This window comes from Gossypium arboreum, chromosome 6 (assembly GCF_025698485.1).
Source record: "Gossypium arboreum isolate Shixiya-1 chromosome 6, ASM2569848v2, whole genome shotgun sequence".
In the NCBI taxonomy this organism is placed as follows: Eukaryota; Viridiplantae; Streptophyta; class Magnoliopsida; order Malvales; family Malvaceae; genus Gossypium; species Gossypium arboreum.
Window position 1 is genome coordinate 140367543 of NC_069075.1, and position 22803 is coordinate 140390345.

General features: G+C 29.8%; 3 protein-coding genes and 1 long non-coding RNA gene across 5 annotated transcripts in view; 3 read left to right on the forward strand and 1 right to left on the reverse strand.

Moving 5' to 3' along the window:
- LOC128293851 (uncharacterized) overlaps positions 1–22803 on the forward strand; it is a 100014-nt gene that overhangs the window by 37155 nt on the left and 40056 nt on the right. The window lies entirely within an intron of this gene.
- Positions 1674–5518, forward strand: LOC108456806 (amino acid permease 6-like). The gene is made up of 6 exons (XM_017755489.2): positions 1674–2025; positions 2102–2335; positions 2437–2530; positions 2619–2833; positions 2932–3077; positions 4687–5518. The coding sequence occupies exons 1-6, from the start codon at positions 1914–1916 to the stop codon at positions 5344–5346; spliced, it is 1461 nt and encodes a 486-aa protein (XP_017610978.1). The 5' UTR covers positions 1674–1913; the 3' UTR covers positions 5347–5518.
- On the reverse strand, positions 5370–10763 carry LOC108456805 (RNA-binding KH domain-containing protein RCF3-like). Of its 2 annotated transcripts, none has more exons than XM_053029414.1 (9): positions 10542–10763; positions 8902–9608; positions 8266–8697; positions 7923–8177; positions 7147–7467; positions 7002–7063; positions 6800–6911; positions 6562–6717; positions 5370–5893 (listed from the first exon to the last, which is right to left on the reverse strand). In XM_053029414.1, exons 2-8 carry the CDS (start codon positions 9583–9585, stop codon positions 6574–6576), a joined length of 2010 nt encoding a protein of 669 aa, XP_052885374.1. In that variant the 5' UTR covers positions 9586–9608; positions 10542–10763; the 3' UTR covers positions 5370–5893; positions 6562–6573. The 2 variants fall into 2 exon arrangements, with proteins under 2 accessions (XP_052885374.1, XP_052885373.1); XM_053029413.1 differs by lacking the exon at positions 5370–5893 and adding an exon at positions 5957–6466 and having other exon boundaries at positions 10542–10762.
- Positions 17620–20796, forward strand: LOC108454783 (inositol-tetrakisphosphate 1-kinase 3-like). The gene is made up of 10 exons (XM_017753355.2): positions 17620–17994; positions 18521–18602; positions 18698–18730; positions 19245–19365; positions 19437–19529; positions 19608–19727; positions 19797–19973; positions 20058–20113; positions 20192–20276; positions 20362–20796. The coding sequence occupies exons 1-10, from the start codon at positions 17831–17833 to the stop codon at positions 20448–20450; spliced, it is 1020 nt and encodes a 339-aa protein (XP_017608844.1). The 5' UTR covers positions 17620–17830; the 3' UTR covers positions 20451–20796.

Below are 22803 nucleotides of genomic sequence, written 5' to 3' on the forward strand. Positions count from 1 at the left end.
ACTAAAATTAAACTATAAGCTTTTTTATGGTAGCCTCCCTAGCTTCCCCTAAATATGATACTTATATATAGCCTTTATTACAATGGTTTGCGGTGGAGCTAAAAGGTTGCCAAATTCCATGGCTCGGTAGCATTCATTGGAAAAAAGAGGCTAACATTAATTAAAGTAATTGGATCCAATGTATATGAAAATAAATTAAAAGAAAAAGGCAATATCTTTCACTCCCTCCAACATTGGGACCAAGACCACTCCTTTGACAACAATAAGAATTTTGATAATAGTTGTATATGTTATTGTTCCCCATAACTTATAACGTGAAAGAAAGATTCACATATTGTAATTATAAATGATAAAACTCGAATTTAAATTGTTATTATTGAGTTAGACTCAACTTATTCATTTTATTTGTTAAGAAAAAGACTCACACATGGTATTTATTGTTTCAGTCTATCTAATTCGAAGTATCAGTTTTTACCAATATGTTAATGAAATATTATTTTCTTCATCTATAAAATTTAAACTCGATATTTTATTTAAAGGGTATTAAACTTATTATCATACGATCCATAAAGTGGTGATATTCTGAAACTTTCTAGTAAGAACGGAATGTTTTTGATTGAACACAAAATAGGTTTAAAACATTGAATTATAAAACTTGCTATATTTATATAGATCACTTGGAAGGTGTAGGCTAAAAGGCTTAAAGAAAAAAACTTGATGAAAGCATATATCCATTAGAACCGTTCATTTCAGCACTTAAAGGCATAAAAAATTTTGAACTTTGCTTGCATCTGATACCTCTCATCAAATCATCCATCACATGTGGAGGGGTCGAAATCAAATTATTTTTTTCTTCTTAATTTCGTGTGTTTTTCATTGTCTTTGTGGGTAAAGTTGGCACTACTCTAAACCCAACATTTTGCAACAACAAAAAAAAAAAAAAAAATTGGGTGTCACAATGGATGGTTACCATGTATTACGGATTTTCCACATAAACTTTAAAGTGTGTGGGTTCTTGAGTCTTGTAGATAGAGAAAATAATGATGAATCTTCTGATTATAATACATTCATAATGTAGATGAAAAATTAATTTATGGAAAGAACACATTTATAAAAGAGTTTATATAAATAACAATTAAGGTTTTGGTTGAATGAATGATACAATTTACTTCGAAACTTGAGGGTATTCACGTCTTTTCTCAATTGAGTTGGTACCTAATTGATCCGTGACTCCAACTCAGTCGGAAACAATTTACTTTGAAAAGTGAGTACTTTTGTCTTTTTTTCAACTAAATTTATACTCAATTAATATATAATACCAATTCAATAAAGGTTTTATAATAAGGATAGACACAATTCACTTTAAAAATTGAGGTATTTTCATCTTTATAAAATAACGAAAAACTTTATAAAGAGAAAATATTTTATTTCTTTTAACTGAATTGATACCCAATTAAATCGAAACACTAACCTAATAAAAAATTTATAAACATATAAATATAATTTATTTTAAAAATAAAAATTATTTTATTTTATTTTATTTTAAATTGAATTGGTACCTAATTTACTCAAAAAAAAAAAGATAAATTTAAAAATCTAACTGGATTAAGGAATTTTTAAAGAGTGGGGGACCCCAAAAACCATGACCATCAATTGTGCAAGATAAAAAACACTGCCAATAATTCTCATCCCCCAGTCAGTAGTCTCCAACCAAGCCTATATATGCACACGGATCATACCTATGTATGCTTATCATCTTCTTAAGAAGCCCTTCAGAAAAATAACCCAGTTTTTGTTTCCCATTTTCATTGTACATTTAACGACCCTTTCCTTCAACATATATATAATACATATATACACACACACTCTTCTCGTCATTATAAACAAACCCCAGCTTTAAGGCAGAGAGATATATGGCCAGAGAGATGCAAAAGAACACCATGTTCATTGAACAAAACACTGGCGACTATGAAAATGGTGACCTTCAAAAGAATTTGGATGATGATGGTCGAGAAAAAAGAACTGGTATATAAATTTTTCTATCTTTTTTTTTTTATGTTCTTTATTTATTATTTTGATGTGACTTTTTATGGGTTTGAAGGGACTTGGGTTACTGCAAGTGCTCATATTATCACAGCTGTGATTGGGTCTGGAGTATTATCACTGGCATGGGCGATTGCTCAGCTAGGTTGGGTGGTTGGACCGGCGGTTCTTATAGCTTTCTCCTTCATCACCTACTTCACTTCAACCCTTCTTGCTGATTGTTATAGAGCTCCTGATCCTGTTCATGGAAAAAGAAACTATACTTACATGGATGTTGTTAGAGCTTATTTAGGTACATATTATATCATCACCATTAATATTTATCTCTTTTAAGCTCAATTAAATCCCAAAATGAATCTGGGTTTTTCCCTTTTTTTTGGTTTGTTTTTGAAGGAGGAAGAAAGGTTCAGCTTTGTGGATTAGCTCAATATGCAAATCTTCTTGGTGTAACCATTGGTTATACAATTACAGCATCAATTAGTATGGTGTAAGTAAAAAAATTTTGAAAGTTTGGAAAGTGTTTGAAAAAATTCCACAGTGACCATGATTTTTATATTTGTTTTTGTAAATTTCAGGGCTGTGAAAAGGTCAAATTGTTTCCACAAGCATGGTCATCACGTGAAGTGCCAAACATCAAACAATCCTTTCATGATTATCTTTGCTTGTATTCAAATTGTTCTTAGCCAAATCCCAAATTTTCACAAGCTTTCATGGCTTTCAATCCTTGCTGCTGTCATGTCTTTTACTTATGCTTCCATTGGTCTTGGACTCTCCATTGCTAAAGCTGCAAGTAAACAAACAAAACCAAACCCTTTCATTCATTTAGTTTCATTATGTAAAACTTTCATGTTTATCTGATTGTTGTTTCCGTGTGACATCAACATCAAGGTGGTGGAGAACACGTAAGGACAAGCTTAACTGGTGTACAAGTAGGGGTTGACGTGTCAGGCTCTGAAAAGGTTTGGAGAACATTCCAAGCTATTGGGGACATTGCCTTTGCTTATGCTTACTCCACCGTCCTCATTGAGATTCAGGCAAGTATATACACGCACATATATGACTTATTAACTCTATGCAACTAGTTATATGCATTCATAGTGCTGGTATGTAGGTGGCAATGTTCAAGCATATTGCTTTTAACACACGTATGTATACATATTTATTTATTTAGATACAAGTAACATGGAAGTACTGTGGGAATCGGTCTTTTTTTTTAAGTTCTATTCCGTAAAAATTAGCATAACTGATAATATAAATAAATAGTGAAATAGAAGAATTAGTTTTTAAAAATAAAAATAAATAAAAATTTTAATAAAATAATTAATTTATTATTTAATCTAATATATAGAAACTATCTTCCTCACTTTTTAAGTATAAAACTTAAAATACAATTCAAATTCAGTACAAGGATTTCATGATATTTTAACCTATTTAGGTATATAATTAAGTGCTGATGCATGGATGTTGAAATGTGTGCCTGATAATGTCAAACGTCGGCATGAAATCACGGTGGTTGAAAAAATAATAATTCATGGTGGGGGTCTCTCATTTTCCAATTCTTATACATGAATTGAGACCCTATCAAAAAAATAATTGCTTGTTAGGTACTTGTGGTATTGATTTTTATAATGTTTTTCATGTCTGTTTTGAAAACTTACAAACATCATGTGAAGTTATCATACGTGTAAGAATCTAAAAAGATTTTATATATAATAATAAAACAAACTGAAATGAAAAGGAAAACTTGAACCTTTCCTTTCGGTGATGGTCCTCTGTGGGGCCAATTTGTAGTAGGAACTAGAAATTGCAAGTTGTATTTTTCAGCTTCAATTTTCAGAAATGGAGGCTTATGAATAATTATTATCATATTTATTTTGGTATAAAAAGTTTTTTATATATTTAATAAAGGGTAGAAATTAGTAGGTTTATAGAGATCCTATATATTAGGAGTCGGATTGTATTTTATCTCTTTTACTCAAAAAATAAATAAATTAATCTTTATACGTAACATCTAAAAGCAAACAGTTAAAAATTCTATACATTTTTACTGTTAAATGTTGGTGTGGTTGATGGAACAACTAAACAATGACACTTGGCATGCCACGTGTTCCCTCATATTAGTATGGAATGATTAATTCAAGCAAAATAGATGAAATTTTTAATAAAAGAAATTAAAGAAATTTTTTACATGGATGGACTAATTCAAACAACTAAATAATAAAACGCCATCACTTAATGGTAGAATAGTCTAATGTATGAAGATTAATTTATCTAATTTTTGAATAAAAGAAACCAAACCACAGAATTCTTTATAATACTTTTAGGAATAGGAACACTGTAAAATGTAAAAAGAATCATTTCTTTTTGTTACTGTAGGGCTATATGAAGATTCCTATGGACCATCCATATATATGGTGGACCTTAAAACTAGAACCACTGATTCCATTGGCTTTTTGTATGTAATCTTTCTTTTTGTGTTCTTTGTGAGTCATCAAAAATTATCATCAAACTATTAGAAAAAGATTGTGACATCGAATCTACATGAAGTGTTTCGAATTCTTCTGTCCCATCTCATAAAATGAAGGAACTACTTCTCCATATGCAGCCTCTCTAAAACTACTTTTTTTCGTTTTGTAATTTCAGGATACAATAAAAGCGAGTCCACCAGAAAATAAGTCAATGAAGAGAGCGAGTGGTGTCGGTGTCACGACCACCACTTTATTCTATGTACTTTGTGGCATTGTTGGATACGCAGCATTCGGAAACGATGCACCAGGAAATTTCCTTACAGGGTTCGGTTTCTACGAACCCTTTTGGTTAATCGACTTCGCCAACGTCTGTATTGCTGTCCACCTTATTGGTGCATACCAAGTTTTTGCCCAACCGTTATTTGGGTTCGTCGAAAGCCTGTGCGCCAGACATTATCCCGACAACAAGTTCATAACCCGCGAACACGCTATGGATGTTCCGTTCTGCGGCATTTACTATCTCAACTTCTTCAGATTAGTATGGAGGACAGCGTACGTTATAGTAACAGCCGTGCTAGCAATGATATTCCCTTTCTTCAACGATTTCTTGGGTTTGATCGGAGCTGGTTCGTTTTGGCCATTAACAGTTTACTTCCCGATCGAGATGCACATTGCGCAAGCAAAAATACCAAAGTATTCATTCAGGTGGGTATGGTTGAAAATACTAAGCTGGGTTTGCTTGATAATATCACTTATAGCAGCAGCTGGATCTGTTGAAGGACTAATTCAAAGCCTTAAGACATATAAGCCATTTCAGACTCGGAATGAGGAGTAATCCTTGCTTAAAGGTTAGGTTTATGAAATACTTAACATTGTTCAATAAGACAGAGTTTGCAGTAAATGTAATTTATTGTTGTCTTCACTTATGTATTCCATACGCAAATCTGCTTGTTGTAGTGTGGTTCCTTTTGAAAGAGAATAGAGTAACCAATTTTAATTTGATACAATTTGATCCGTTTATTTCTATAATGTAATTAGTTATTCCGAATATTGGCATGAATTTTCATCATATTGAAATAAAGTTCTCTTTTTTTGACTGGAATAATTAACAGTGTTATCTATTTAAATTAACTATTAACATTATACGGATTAAATTATACCAAATTAAAATAAAGGCACTCAATCCCAAATTCAAACATAATAAAAGGACCAAAACCATAATTTAATCTTTTAAAGCACCATTCAAAGTCAATTATGGAGGAAATGTTAAAATATGTCATAACTCCTTATACTCTTCAAAACCGTATTTTAACTTTCATGTTTGTTTGCTAAGTAAAGAAAGTTCTTTTAAGAACACAAATTAAACACACGATGGTAGCATCCTACAAACAAAGAGTTGCAAACATCATTCCGTTGTAATCAACAACATAAGCACACATTTAAGATTATTTCCTTAAAAAGGAACTTTGATAAATACAAGGATCAAAATGCACAAAATTCATAGTTTAAGTACTTTTTATCATCACAGGACAAAACAGTAATTTCCAATAAAGGATTCAGACTCAATGGCCGATGATCAAATTAGCCATGCTTTGTGTTAGAGCAGAATCATTGGCAAACACTCAACGATTAAAAATAGTTATCAAGGTAAAAATCAAAGTGCCAACTATTACGAATTCAAACAAAACAAGCAATAATGCTCGATGATGCACCGGAATGTTACTAAAATATATTACGCATTCACGGTATGTTAAATAAAAAATCGGGTTTCCTTTCTCGACTGTCAAAGAACATAAGTACAAACAGATCAGCTAGTAAAATTCTTCAAGTGAGATTGAAAAGGAATGTCATTTCCCTAAGCCAATTTTAAAATAAGATTCGGCATTCTCACAAAAACGGTTAAATAGGAATCCCGACAATGTCCAACCAGCATGATCATCGGATTATGCGATGAGCTTTTAGAACAAGGACCGGATATCAAATCAGTAATCATAACTTGTAGTAAGTGATGAGGTAGAATCAACCATCGAATATAACTGAAGATGATTACCTTATTATTAATTCAAGTAGATTCGGTCTCACTCATCACAAATGCCTGTATTAAAGACTGAGCTGCATGCGTTTGTTCGGGTGTTCCAGATATTGTAATTGCAGTTTCAGTTGCTGCAGGCTTGGGTTCGGTAATTGTAATTTTCGCATCAGAAATCTGTGCATTGGTTTTAAAGATAAGCTCTTTTTTTTTTGGCTGCATGTTAAGTAAAAACGAAGTACCGGATTCATTAACATACCTGACGTATCTGTTTTAAACATGCGCCATCTTCTCCATAAATTATAGGAACAAGGGAACGAGGAACAACAACTTCAATAGTTGTGCTTGTGATAACAGCCGGTTGGCTTCCTCTACATAGCCATAACAAAACAGAGATGTTGCCATTAGAGGACACGTTGTAAACTAATACATTACTAACAGAAAAAGTTATATTTGTTTACCCTCCAAAACCGGAAATTCTTCGGTGGGGTGGTCCAGAGAAATCTGGCATGCCTAAATATCCCTACAAACAAAAACAGAGAACGTAAAATAAATTAATATCTAAAACAAAATTGTCCCATAATTTCATTTTTCTATAAGTTTTACCTGAGGACCCCATGGTTTTCTTTCGGATGTATGAGGAGGCATGCCTGGTCGATGAATATTGCGCATAAAAGGAGGCTCATGTGGGTGAAAACCACCATGTGGAGGTGGTCCACCAAAAGCATCAAAATGATGAAAAGGACCTAATCCCGGAGGTGAAAATTCTCTCCTTCCCATAAACGAAGGGAATGGGAGTCCTTGGTCCATGAAACCGGGATTCGAAGGATGGTTAATAGAAGGAAACATATCACGAAAGAAATGATGTCGCAGCCTAGATGTTATTTGCATAATAGCATCTCGAACAGTTTCATGATCACCATTAATCTACGATAACAAAATAAAGAATCAAAGAGAGTAAAAGAACAGCTCCAAAATTTCCAATTTTTAAATCTTAAGAGAAGGTATAAGTACCATGGAGGCCCCTGTACTAGGAGATAGGTTGCATTTTGCCCCCTTTACTAAAAAAATAAGCAAATTAGTCCCTGTACGTTAAATCTAAAAGCAAATTGATCCTTACTGTTAAAATTTTCATCGGTTTGTACTGTTATAGACCAGGTAGTAACACATGATGTGCCACATTTACCTCATTTTGACTTACAAGGATTAGTTTTTAACAATAGAAATTGATGAAAATTTCAACACAAGGATCTATTTGCTCTTTAATCTGACATATAGGGATTAATTTACCCATTTTTTAGTAGATGGGACAAAATGCAATCTGGCTCCTAGTATAAGGACCATTATGATACTTTACCCTTAGGAGAAACACGGAAGCTAACCTGAACAACTTCTTCACCTTCGGAAGCACACTTTGGAACCTGATCCTTTCCCAATATTCGAATATGAGCCCCAGATGACTTCCTCATTTCAGCTATAATGGCACCACCTTTGCCAAGGAGACAACCAATTTGATTCGATGATACAAGAAGCCTAACCATCATAGTCTTGTCCTTGCTATCAGGCATAGCCCTAAATAACCTACCGAGTACACGAAGAACTGCATCTTGTGCAGGTGATATCCTATCATCTGGGTGCTGAATTTATTGATTAATCATCAGTCCAATAAGAAAACCACAATGCTAATAACTTAAAATAATCATGCAATTGAAGACTAAATCATACCGCCGGACTAGATACGATAATTACGCGGTCCTCACAATCAGGAATAGCTTCCACAACTTTGATATCACAGCCTGTTTCTTGCTTAAGAGTCTTAATTATTGCTCCGCCCTTTCCAATGACAGCACCAACTTTGTCATCATGACACAATAACCGGAATGTTAGCATTTCCAGAGAAGGCATCATTCTTCCAGGCATATGAGGGGGAAGAGGTGAATGATGCTCAACATCCCGAGGTCCTGCAGCAAAGGGTGCTCCCTGAGAACTTAAAGAATGGTTTGGTGGTGGGTGGACTTCAGGCCTAGGACCAAAAGAATGGGATGACTGGCCGGTTGTGTTGAGAGGGAACGAGTCATGATCCCGAGGTGGATTTTCTATTAGCTGTTGAGAAACAGATTGAAGAGCTTTCCGAACTGCATCAAACTCCCCAGTAATCTGTAGCAAAACCGCAGAGTATAAAGTCCAAGTAAAAGTCCGTAATAAGTTACCATGATACCTAATGTGCATATTTAATCATATGGTAAAACATAATATAGTAGAAACAGCACTATAACAATGCTCAAATCTCAAAAAATTGCTCACAGACTGTGTTAGGTATTTGTTTTTAATAAGCATAATATAGAATAAAACCTAAGGTACCTGAACTAATTCATAGGAAGCTGAAGCACACGCGGGAAGTTTGTCTCTGGGAAGAATTCGAATTTGTGCCCCACTGTCGGCAGACATTTGCTTAATTACACTGCCACCTTTACCAAAAAGGCAGCCAACTTGACTAGAAAGAACAAGCAACCTTAAAACCATTGTGAAAGACTTAACAGTTTCGGTTTCTTTATCAACTCCATCTGAATTTCGCTCTGTTTCAGCCATTCTTTCAAAAACAAGTAACAAAGCCTCCTGCACGCGGGAATTTTCATTTACAGATTTTAAAGCCTTAGCATTGTTGTTTTCATCATTTCCTTTTTCTTCATCACTCCGATTGCCTGCATCAGCTCCGTCACCACCATCCTCCTTTCCTTGCACTGTACCAACTTCAGTATCTTTATCAGAAGATCCAGAACCCATGATGGCAATTACTATCTCATCACAACCAGGGATAGCCTCCTCGATTTTGACATTTGCACCAGTTTCTTGAAGAATTTGTGATATTAAAGTGCCATCTTTGCCAATGACACTAGCAGATTTAGCTTCCGGACATAGTACACGGAAAACAATACCACCGGATGAAATTTTAGATTGGTCTGACTTTTGCAACTTTCTTTTCCCATTCAGCTCTGAAGGGTTCCTATCGTGTGGTCTCTTAGAAGGCGTCAATGGAGCAGACATTGTTGAGGGGTTAATTCAACTACCTATTTCATTCAAATGCCAATAAGAATTCGACAAAACAAAAACATGATCAGAGTTACCAAAACACCCATGTCGAGAATATCTCAAAATCATCAATTCCTCATTGTAGGTCCACAGCGGCAACAAAAACGTGATGGGAAAAAGCCACAGGTCTGTTTTCTTTTCCCATTACTCGACTAAAATAACAATAACATCACCTAAACCCAAAGTTCACCTTAAAAGAGAAAATCAAATGCATAAAAAGGAAAATGAACCAGCAATCTCAAAATTTTTCCATATAAAGAAACGAAATCAAATATTTATAATCTTAAATGCCCAAATTTAATGTGCAAAAAAAAGAATTAAAACTTTTAAGTTGACCAAAATGTAGTAAAAGATCAAAATACAATTATAAACTTCTGATTTGAGAATACAACTTATCATGTGCTTATTAAGCTTTCTCCTATAGCTCGACTATCTTTCTTCGACATTGCATCGTTCCGGTTCTTTTTAATGCTAACAATCAATCTAGCTGTAAATAATTTAAGCTGAAAATTAAAGTTACAAAGCTTGAGTCTTGAGAAATAGGATCAATCCCATTCTGACCCTTAACAATTACCCATTTTTCTAAACACTTAAATCACATGTAGATTAGTATGAATCTCCAACACCCTACATCAATGGCAGAAAAAAAAGTTGATCGCTTTCTAATCCATGAATTACACTCCTATTCTAGGGCTAAATAGTTAACTCCAGTAAAGTTGAAGAACCTTTAAATAACTGGGAATTCAAGCTTTTGAGACACTAACACTGAATTCGAAACTTAAAATCCATGTATTCTCTCATTCAAATAATTAACCAAAAAAACAATCTTTAACAATGACTTAAATATAACATTAAACATTAATAAAAAACAAAACGATGCATTAAGTGATTCAAGAACGAAAAGAACTCACCGATTAATCAAGAAGCAAAAACCCAAAACCAAAAATTGATTTACTGACAGCCTCGAGGACAAGTAGGATTGAATATAGAAGAGATTGAAAAAAAAAATAGTTTCTTTCGAATTTTTAGGGACTAGGTTTCTATTGTATTGTTTCATGAACCGTGTTCGAGCGGTTTATTCCGGGCCTTTTTTCGTTTTTTATTAAAGGGTGAGACCCAGCCCATAAAATGAATATGCCCATTTTCTTGTAAGTTTAAACGTAATTTTACTTATGTAAATCCAACTTCCAAAATTAATGGAAAATAATTAAATATTAAATTTGTTGATTTCTTTTTATATTTAAGATCAAATTTATAAAAATATATAAATATTAGAAAACTAAATTTATTATTAATTTAATAAAAATCCACATTAACTTTTCATTACTCGTTTAACAACAACTAAAAAGCGGAGTGATTAAAATATTTAATTTCGAAATTTTAAGTGATTAAATTAAAACTAATAGTTAAGTAATCAAAGGCATAATTGAGGGACTATTGTTGTAGTTTATTAAAAAAAACCGAAAAGGCACTTGTCCACGATAGATTCTATTAACAGCAATTGAAAAATCCTCCTTATTAACGTCAAATTAGATCCTCCCATAAGTTTCTTCTAAGCAACCTTAGTTGCCTCAAGGCTATCGGTCTAAATTAATATGTGGTCATAGCCTCGATCAACTAAAATACCTAAACCATTCAAAATGTCCCAAAGTTCATGCTCCAACACTGAATAATATTTTGGTCTTCTTTTTATGTCATTTTGCAACATTTTGTTTTACTGGTTTACAAGGTTTCCTCATCTTATTCAATAGAAGTTTTTGCCCTTGGAATAATATTTTTGCTTTCATAATTTCACAACCATAGATAGATATACTACAATTGTTAGAAACACAATGTTAAATTTAGCTCCTAACTTTTACTTGTTTTATCATTTTAACCCTTTCTTTTTTTTTACATTTTGGCCCTAATTTTTCAAATTTTAGTTAAATTTTCTTTTAGATGAAAATTTTGATTACATTATTAAAATTTTATCAACATTGATATGATAACTTACATGTCAATTCATGTGTACTTTAGAAAATCCATAAAATCATTAAAAATATCTACGTTAATAATGAAGTAAAATAGACCATTACACGGGCTGTCATCTCAACATCATTAAAATTTTATTAATTTAGATACTTTAACTTCCCAAAAGGTAATTGAAATGAATTTTAAATGTTGAGGGCTAAAGTGATAAAAAACACAACGAAAGCAAAATAAGGATCAAATTCATCATTATGTCTTTTTTTTTAATTATATATATTTAGGTTAAAATATATTTCTAAGTCCTTGTATTTTTATATTTGAACGTAATTCCTCTATTTTATTTTTAAGAATATTTTTTTTACTTTTTAAATTTTAAAATTTAAATTCTACTTATTTACTTATTTAATAATCATATAATAAATATAATATTTGTAATAAATTTGAATTTAACGATAAATTCTAAATATACTATATATATATATATATATATAACATTACATCAATTATTTCCATGTCAGTTCTCACAAACAAACAAATAATAAGGAAATTACCTGGAAACTACTTGGATGCAACTCTCACTCTCTACTCTCTCTTTTTTTTTCATATACTAATTTAATTGTGCATAATACATTAAATTTTAATCATAAAATTGCTCAACTTGATTTATCCTTCCATTCATATCAATTTTTATATATATATATATATATATATATATATATGTATATTTATAAATCATGGTTTGAGAATAAACATTTTTAATATATTAGAAAATGAAAGGTATAAAAGAAATGAACAAAATTGATTCCATAAGTCCCTCCCATTTAGTGGCAACTTGGGTTTGAAATTTTGTTGTATCTCAAATTTAAATATAAACATAGAAAATAATACATATATCATATTAATACTAAATTACGAAACATTTATAATGCCGGTGAAAAACACCCTTATAATAATATAGCTTACTTTGTATGTAAAAGGGTATTTTAGTAGTTCTCAATTAAATTAGTGCCTGGTTCACTCATGACTGGATCTGTTCATGGGTCGAGTCACCTGTCTAGGCCTGAAGACTTACCCAAAATTTTGAGATGATTTGAACAAAAATATTAGGCTTGAAAATTGGACTCGGGCAAAAAAAAAAATTTAGGACTGTTTAAAATATGGGTTGGACTCGAGCTTGAACATTCAAGATTCAAGCCCGACCCAGCCTAACCCATTTTAAGGTTATAATATTTATATAATATTTTTTATATATTATGAAAATTAGAACATATTAAAAAATAAACTTATATTAAATATATAATAAATACTACTACAATGTAAATATTAAAATAATGTTAAGATGACTATATAAAAATTTCAATAAATAAAAATGTATAAAATTATTAAATATTAGTATAAAATAATATAAATATTTTTTTTTAAAAATAATATGGGCGGACTTAAAATGTGTTTGGGTTAGTCTTTTACAAATATGGGCGGATTTGAGTAAAATTTTAGGCCCAAATTTCGGGTCAAGCCGGGCTTGGGCAAGCATAACATATGTTAATATTATGCTTAGGCTCGGCTTGCCCCATGAATACCTCTACTCGTGACATCAACTCAATTATCGACTTAATAAAAAATTTCTATGATTGATTCTTATTGGTTTTATGTAAATATATAAAAGATAAAAATACCTTTATATAACTTACTTCATATGTAAAAGGATATTTTGATCATTTTAATTAAATTAATACTCAATTAACTCGTAACATTAACTCAATTAACAACATAATATACAAAATAGTAAAACAGTAATTCACCTAGATAAAAAATAGAATAAGTCACATATATGGAGTAAGATATTTATTAATGATTGAATCATGTGGAAAAGACAACTAAGGTGAAATTACTTAGAATATGTGTCTCATATTTTCCAAAAAATAATAATTAAAAAAAATAAGGTGAAAAAGAAGTTTAATGTGGTCCAATTTTTTCCCCTTATTTTTGTATTATATGATGATGTATTTTAGTAAACGTGACATTTTATAATGCTAAAACAACCATCCCATCATTTTCAAAGGTTTTGCCTCATTTTACTTGGAAATTGATTGAAACAATCAAATATTTTTTTTTGCTATTTTTGGGTACAAATCTCCTATTCTTTTTTATTGCAATTCAACCCTTTTAATGTGTGTTTTTTAAATTCATCATGACATTGATGGGTTTTTTTTCTTCTCTAAAATGATTATTTTAAGAAATATATATATATATATATATATATAAAATTAGATAGATTAAATAATATTGAACAGTAAGTATCATTAATTACATTAGATTGTAGCACACGCGGTATGGTTGAAATGGTAAAATAAAATTGTTTGAAATATAATATCGTAAGTTTAAATACCATTATATATAAATACAAGTTAAAAAATGAATGAAAATATTATTTATTATATTATTCTTTTGAAATTAAAATAATATTTTATTTTATTTTTAAATTTTCAGAATATATTATTAAATTTTAAATTATAGTTTCACTATAACACTTCTACCATCATAAAAAAAGTATATTTTTACCGATATTTCAATAATATAAAATTATGACTTGCTTTGCTACTACAAAATAAATGTCTTAATATTTAATTATTATTTTATTCAATTTAGTAACTAAAAATAAAAGAAATATTATTATTTTATTTAAATTTATAATTATAATTTAATATTTTATTATTAAATAACTTAAAATATTTTAATTATATTCAACATTGAATAATATTATTTTATATTAATTACATAAAATAAATATATTATTTAATAACTAAATAAAATATTTAACATTAAATATGTGTAAATTTATATATTTTATAATAATAAAAAACAATTTTATTGTTTTAATAATTTATTTTTATAAATTTTAAAAATTAAACTAAAATTTTAAAAATTAAAATATATTTTTAATTTTATTAATTTAAAATTTTATAAATTACAAATTAGTCTGAATTAAATTCACCAGGAAAGTTGACAAAATATATAAATAAAATATAATTCATTCCACGTCATGAATCATATGATTCTACCCCAAAACTCCATCCATATTTGTTAATAAATACTATAAAAAATTATTATTTTATCGTATCTGTAAAAGGCTTCCATATCTAATGCTTATCCAATGGTCAATAGGTGTATAACATCTTGATTTCTTCAATCCCACAAATATTAAAATATAATTATGGATTGAATCGGATCGAGATTCGACTTTTCGAGTCAATCTAATTTAATTCAAAATTTTATTTTATTATTTTAATAATAATAACATATCAAAATATATTTTAATTAATATTTATAGAATTTATAATTAAATTTTAATTTAAATATTTTTATTATTTATATTTAAATTCCGGTCAAATTAAATAAATCTAAAATATAAAAATTATTGTTTAAATCCGACGTTAAATTTAAATTGAGCCGAATAAATTACTCAATTAGTCTAACCAGCATTATAAATCAATGGGTTGAGAAATAAGTTTGCTGGCTCCTCATTAGGTTGATTTATATGCATTATTTTCATTTATTATTTATTCTTTGTTTTGGTTATAGTTGTCAAAGCCACTTCCATCAATTTTCAACTAGCTTTTATATGATATATATATATATATATATATATATTATTTGTGTTTTAAGTTTTTAATATAGCTTTCAGATTATGTTATTCTAAAATTTTATCACACGTGTAAGTGCATGAGAATTATAGATTTAAAATATAGATATATGTTTAAAAATAACATATAATAAATAATAAAATGTAAAATTTGAATTAATAATAATAACATGTATGCAATATGTATGAAATTAAAATAAAAACCAATCTAACTTGTGAGTAAAAGAAATTTGAAATAGATAAATAAATCATTTTAAAATATTAAATCTACTCAAATTATTTATCATGGCATTGTTATTTTTCTATAGGACGTCAATAAGATATCAAGATAAAATTCAATATTAAAAATATATTTTTAAAAATTAAATATCGAATTGACTTGCGACACCAACGCAATCAATGACATCAGTTCAATCGAGGGTTTTATTAATAGTATAGATATATAAATTTGGTGAGAAAAATATTTTAAACTAAAAGTTAACCTTTTAAAATTTATTTAAGATTATCCTTGGTCAAGCAACAAATAACTTGTTTATAGTTCCATTAAATACTGCTTCAATTATAAAGTATGTTAATTTTAGTTATTTTATTTAAAAACTATATAAAAGTATGAAAAGAATAAAAAAAAAACTAATGAAGGGTATAATAGTAATTTTAAACCGATTGAGTACTTGGTTAACAGTTTGACCATTAAAGGCGCTAACATGACAAACATGGCAACACAATTTTATTAATAGAAGGGCCTAATTGATTTTTTTTGTCATTAATGACTCAATAGAGTGTTTTTTTAAGTACTCAATTGATTTTTAAAATTTTTGCTAAATACTTTTTAACCCTTAAGCAATTAACTAATAATATATTATGTTATTTTTAAGTAGAATTTCTAAAAGATACACTAATAGAAATTAAGTATTGAGTCTTTACTGCTAAGTTTTTATAAGTGATGAATTTATAATAGAAATTTGTTTGGTAAATTAATAAATATAAATACGGAATATAATTATATTGTTTGATAAAAAATATTATTTGTTTTTAATTTCAATATTATTGTTTTGGATAGTTTTAGATGAATGACAAATATGGTAATTTGAACATTTCATTAAAAAAGATAATTTATTTCAAATATTTAATAAAATAAAATCGATTTAATATTTTCTACATTAAGTAATAAGTAGCTACCTACCTACTTATTTCATTGAACATTTTTCATCGAGATTTTTATATTAAATGAAAAATTAAATTGATTATCAAACAAATTTATTTAAAATAAAATTTTAATAATTTATCACACACCCTAAATTTATTAATCTTATATTAACATGCTATCATATTAATTAACATTACTTTTATTATCATCCATTAATAATACTAATAAAATTGTTACTCTAATATCGATTTCATAATATAATTAACAATAGTAAAAATACAAGAGAAATGTAAAACCCTAATAGTAGCATGATTAACGTAACTTGAATCCAGATTAAATTTAATTCATACTGCTAATATACAGGTTAAAAAATACTCAGATTTTCAAATGATTGATTTAATCAATCAAATCACTGTTCTTATCAAATCCTGGGTTTTTTTTTTTCATCAAAAGAATTTAAAAGAACATAGATAGCACACGTGTTCTATCCGTTTATATTTTCATCATATTCTTATCTTTTATGGAAATTAATATTTTTTTAAAATAAAAATTAAAATTAAAAATATAAATAAAAATAATATTTATACATGAGGTTATTATAAATCAAACCTTATCCATGAACTTATTATAACTCTTTGGATGACCACAAAATACACATTATTTCATTTTAGGAATTTAAACTTTTATTATAATTTTATTATTTTTAATTATTTATTCAATAATCATGTAACGAAAAAGTAAGGCTACAATCAATATTAATTTAATATTAAGACATGTTAATAATTGGACTTGTATTTTTAAATTTAAAAATAAAATAATTAAATTATAATTATATGAAAAATATAGGGACTTATAGCATATTTTAACTTTTTTATTAAATTTGAAAGGTTTAAATGTGTTGTTAGTTTATATACTTGTATAGAATTTTAGGTTTGGTCCTTATAATTTAAAAATTAAAATTGCTTGAATTTATCGAAATTTATCAATTTAACGTGTTTATTTTAATTAATCATATATTAAATTGATAAATTTTTATAAAAAAAAGGAAAGAGGATGATCTAATTTTAACTTTTAAGTACAATGACTAAATATTAAATTTTGTAAAAGTACAAGGATTAATAGAAAATTTTAACCAATTTGAAAAAAAAGGTCGGTCCAAAATTTTACATTATTTAGAAAACTAAAATTAAATGATTTGCCACGTCATAAGTCACCCTTACATATCAAAATCAAAATCCAATGATCAGATAACCAAATCAAACACGCGTCAATACCGTAAGCCAAAAGGCAAGCGAAACATACAAACAAAACTTCGTAAACAAAACGCCTATTTATACAGTACGCCCCTCCGATTTCCCATTTTACACCTATATTACATATCCCCCTCTTCATTGGCATTTTTTTTCTCTTTATTGTAAGCTCTGAATTTCTCTTTCACCCACATGAGGCTGAACGACGAGAACGACGAAGAAGGAGGACCGAAAACGATGTCGCACTGCTCCATCGGACACTTACAACAAGAGAAAAGCTTTGTTATTGTTGGATACGCTCTTACTTCTAAGAAAGTTGAGAGCTTTTTAAAGCCAAAACTCGAAGGTTTAGCCAGGTGAATAAAGCTTGGGTTTTTAGTTTTTTTCCCCTCTTTTTGCTATTTGAAGGCTTTAGCCATATTGGGTTTTGATTTTTTTTTCTGGGTTGATTGGTTTTTGGAATCTAATCTGTGGATTCTAAGAGTGGGAATATGCTCTGCAGTTTGATGTCGTTTTCGTTTTATGGTAAAAAAAGGGAATATATATTGAATAATATTACATCAAACATAGTAGTAATCAGTGAGTCAAAGTTTTTTTTTTTATATTTAAATTTTATGGTATTAATTTGAGATATTTATATGTTAATAGTATCTTATTTGGACTTATTTGATTGTTTTTAATATTATAGGGATTAAATTGGTCCATTTAATAAAAGGGGATTTACTTGATACAGTCCCTATAATACAAGCACCTCCTAGATTCTAACCTTTTTTCTGTTAGCTTGATAAGGGGAGAAGCTTGAATTTTATGGTTGATATGAAGCCCTTTTTTGCTGTTTCTATCTTTTTGTATAACTTTGTATACATGTTGAAAATGGTACAGGAATAAAGGGATATTGTTTGTTGCAATCGATCAAAACAGACCTCTTTCAGATCAAGGTCCTTTTGATATAGTATTGCACAAGGTTAGCATATATATATATATTTGAATCATCTTAAACAAGCACCCTAATGCCTTCAAGGTCTTGCACTTAATGTCATCCATTTTTTTTTAATGCAGTTGACCGGAAAAGAATGGCGCCAAATTCTCGAGGTTGGTCTGAATTCTAGATCATATCATTTTTTTTTCTCATTAGAATGATGGATGTCCTGGAATGATCATGTATGAAGATGATTTTGTTTGTGTTTAAAACTCATTAATGGCTAACTATATAAATTAGGTCAAGACCTTAAGCACCTTATGTTTTTTTTGTAGGAGTGTTTTGCGAGTGTTGAGGTCTAGTCGTTGTGAACTTTTTGTATGCTGAGCCTGTATCGGTGTTTAGGGGCGAAGCAGGCCAAAGATGAATCATAAATTCTTGGGGGCCAAAGTGTAATGATAAAAATTTTATCATTATACTAACTTACAATTTCATAAACTTCAAAGGGACTAAAAGGCATATTTACCATTGTGTTTTTTTTTTTTGGGGGAAGGCCACTACCTACCCCTTGTCTACTCCCCTGTCGGTGTTTCCTTATATGGCTGCTGTCTCAAGGGCTCTTTATTTGCTAGTTACACATTAGTGTCGGAACAATTCAGCTGACATTCTTTTCCCTCTTAACTACAGGAATATAGACGAACACATCCCGAAGTCACGGTTCTCGATCCTCCGGATGCTATACAACATTTACACAATCGTCAATCGATGTTACAATGTGTTGCAGATATGAATTTATCTGACACTTACGGTAATTTGTGCTAAACTTTTTGTCGACATTCACATGCTGATGTAAATTAATATTGATGTTTTACCATGCAGGAAAAGTTGGTGTTCCTCGACAGTTAGTCATTAAAAGAGATTCGTCATCCATTCCCGATGCTGTAACCAAAGCTGGGTTGATACTACCCCTTGGTATGTACCTTTTCAGCTTTGCTCCTATTTTTTGAGGCAATTCTTTATTATCAAAACTTACGTATTTATCTTTTTCAGTTGCGAAACCATTGGTTGCCGATGGAAGTGCAAAGTCACATGAACTATCACTTGCTTACGATGAATACTCTCTTCAAAAACTTGAACCACCGCTCGTTCTTCAAGAGTTTGTTAACCACGGTAAGCAATGGCAATTTTTATATGGACTTATGACTGCAGTACTGTTTTCTAACTTTAATGTCCGTGTAGGAGGTGTACTTTTCAAGGTTTATATCGTTGGAGAAGCCATAAAAGTAGTGAGGCGGTTCTCTTTACCTGACGTAACTAAGAGAGAACTCTCGAAAAATGCCGGTGTTTTCCGTTTTCCACGTGTTTCGTGCGCCGCAGCATCCGCGGATGATGCCGATTTGGACCCGAGTGTGGCTGGTATTTTGTCTCACTGAATACCCTTTCATCTTTGCTACTTTTACGTTGGTATTTCTTAACATACGCAATTCCTTCTATTTGCAGAGCTTCCTCCTCGCCCATTACTCGAAAGACTAGCCAAAGAACTTCGTCGACGACTGGTAGTTTTCTAACATAATCCGATCCTATGGATTACTTTTGATACCTTTCTATATAATCTTTTCTTTGGTTATATACAGGGTCTTCGGTTATTTAACCTAGATATTATCCGGGAACATGGAAGGAGGGATCATTTTTACGTCATCGACATCAACTACTTTCCCGGCAAGTGAAACTTCTATATTATATAAGCATCATGCTCTCATTTTGTTTCTGACTCGAACTGCAATTTTCTGTGGAAATATTACAGGGTACGGGAAAATGCCTGGGTACGAACATATATTTACGGACTTCCTGTTAAGCCTCGTGCAAAGCCGATACAAGAAAAGATCGGTATAGTAAGTAAACTCTTGGAAACCTTAAAGAATCGAAATGTTAAAAAAGGGATGGCACCTAATGGTGTTTCAGAATCATTGATCATGAATGGAAAGCATTGAATGATGATTCCTGTTAGAAACTGGAAGAGGATGCCATTTTGGAAGGTGTAAAAGATCCCAACATGTAAATCATCGGAGCCGGTCGGCTTCTCCGGTTCCAGGTTTTATGATGTAAAAAAGAAAACAGGTGTATTTGTTGATAGGCATTTGATGTATTTGTTAATACACATTGTTTTGTTCATTGTAACATATTTGTCTTGTAGAGGCAGTTAAGAGCAGTTGATTACATGTTTTTTTCTTCTTCAAAATTCGAGCATCTTTAATACTTGACGATTTAATCATTTATTCTAATCTCAAATAGTTCAAGTAATTTAGTTTTTATTTTGAATTAAACTCGAAATTTGAAAGAATCTGAATCAAGTTTTGAGTTAGATCTTCGAGTCTTGATTCAACTGATATCATAAAATCGAAAAATTAAAATTAATTAATTAAATAATCAAAACAAATTTGAGTGGAAATTTACACATATACCTTATTCAAATTATTTGATCAGATTTACGTCATATTTAGTTCGAGATATTTAAGTTTTAATTTTAAATTGTTTGATTAAATTGTTAATTTTTGTAATTAAATCAAATTGAATTGAGTTTGAATTTAAATTGATCAGATTAAAATTTTAAATTTGATTTAGGTTAACTCAAGTTTGAGTTTATAATTATCATTTTTTGGGCTCGGGTTTTGCATTTTCACTTTTGGTTTTACCTTTGTACTGGGCCTTAATTTTCATTTTGTTTAACGAGATTCAAGTACTTTGGGCCTCTAAGTTCATTTTCAATTTCTTTTTGTTAGTACTTTGGGCCTCTAAGTTATCATTTTCAAATTCTTTTTGTTAGGGGTCTCACTAATCTGTATTGGGTACTTAAGTCTTGATGTTTGATGGGTTTTTGTGAAATATTGTGTAATTTTGAACAGTAGGACCATCAAGTAGGGGAATGCACATATCAAAGACCGCTTGAAAGCCTTGCTGGTCTATATGTGGTATCTATAATAAATGAGGTGTGATGCTGGAGTTGTTTATCGTCTTGTTGGAAAGATAGAGGTTAGAAAGACGTAAATTTCTTTTGTCACATGGAGAAACAATTATAACAATAGAATATGCCCATTTATTAATTGGCTTTTTGGTCAATGGGCATGTGGTAATCAAAGCTAGTAACATTGGTGTAAACAACAAGTGCTATCGATTGTCGGGTACTGTTTCATTTAAGAATGAGGACAAGAACGAATTACATGGAAATCATATGAAAAACACATAGTTGGAAAAAGCTTGTCAAATCAACCTTCCACCACATTCAACTATGGAGGAGATGAATCGATATGTCAAAGTTTTGAATGCTTTGGATGGATCAATATGACAACAATGTTCATATTAAGTATCTTTTGTTGAAAAATATATGGAAGGTGTGCGTGATGGAATTTTAAAAATTTTAATGTATTTAAGTTCGCTTTCGTAAGTTGATTCCTTTTGAATTAAATTATTATATAAAAACGTGTAAAACATATAGTGAACCGAGATATGACACTAACAAAATAGTTTCTTTATATAAATTGAATTAAAATAATAATTTACACAAATATAGAATAAATGAATGCATCATACAAACACAAAATATAGAATAAACCACATATTTAGAATATGGATGTATGCAGGGCATAATGTTAATTTCAGTCCCCATTGTTTACATCTTTTTGTTAATTTAACTTATATATATTTTAGTTAAATTTAGCACTTAGTTTTTTAAAATAATTTGAATTTGACCATAAACCTTTTAAAAATTTTGAATTTGATCATCAATTTTTTTTAAAAAAAAGTCGAATTATTGTTTTGTTAATAGGAATACTGACTAAGAAGTCAATTTCAAATATGACAGCTTGCATGACAATTCACATGTACTGCTATCTTCTTCTTTTTCAAAACTTCTTATCATTTTTATTTTACAGTTTTTATGTTATTTTGTTAATGTGATATATAAAACAAACTGTGTCATATCAACATAAAGCATACATAGATTGTTGCACAGGTTTTTTTGAACAATCTCATTATAAGTTTCGATCATATCTGTTTTTTTAAACACAATACCTAAAATTTCTTATAACCTCTCCTCAACCCATAAATAAGAGATTAATGCATTTTAGTGTACTCGAACTCACATCCTTCTGCATTAACAATAATATCTATACCAAATAAGTTAGACTCAATCGACTTATTATTATTATTGAAAGATGCCAAATGTTGAAGCAAGAACTTTTAAATGTAA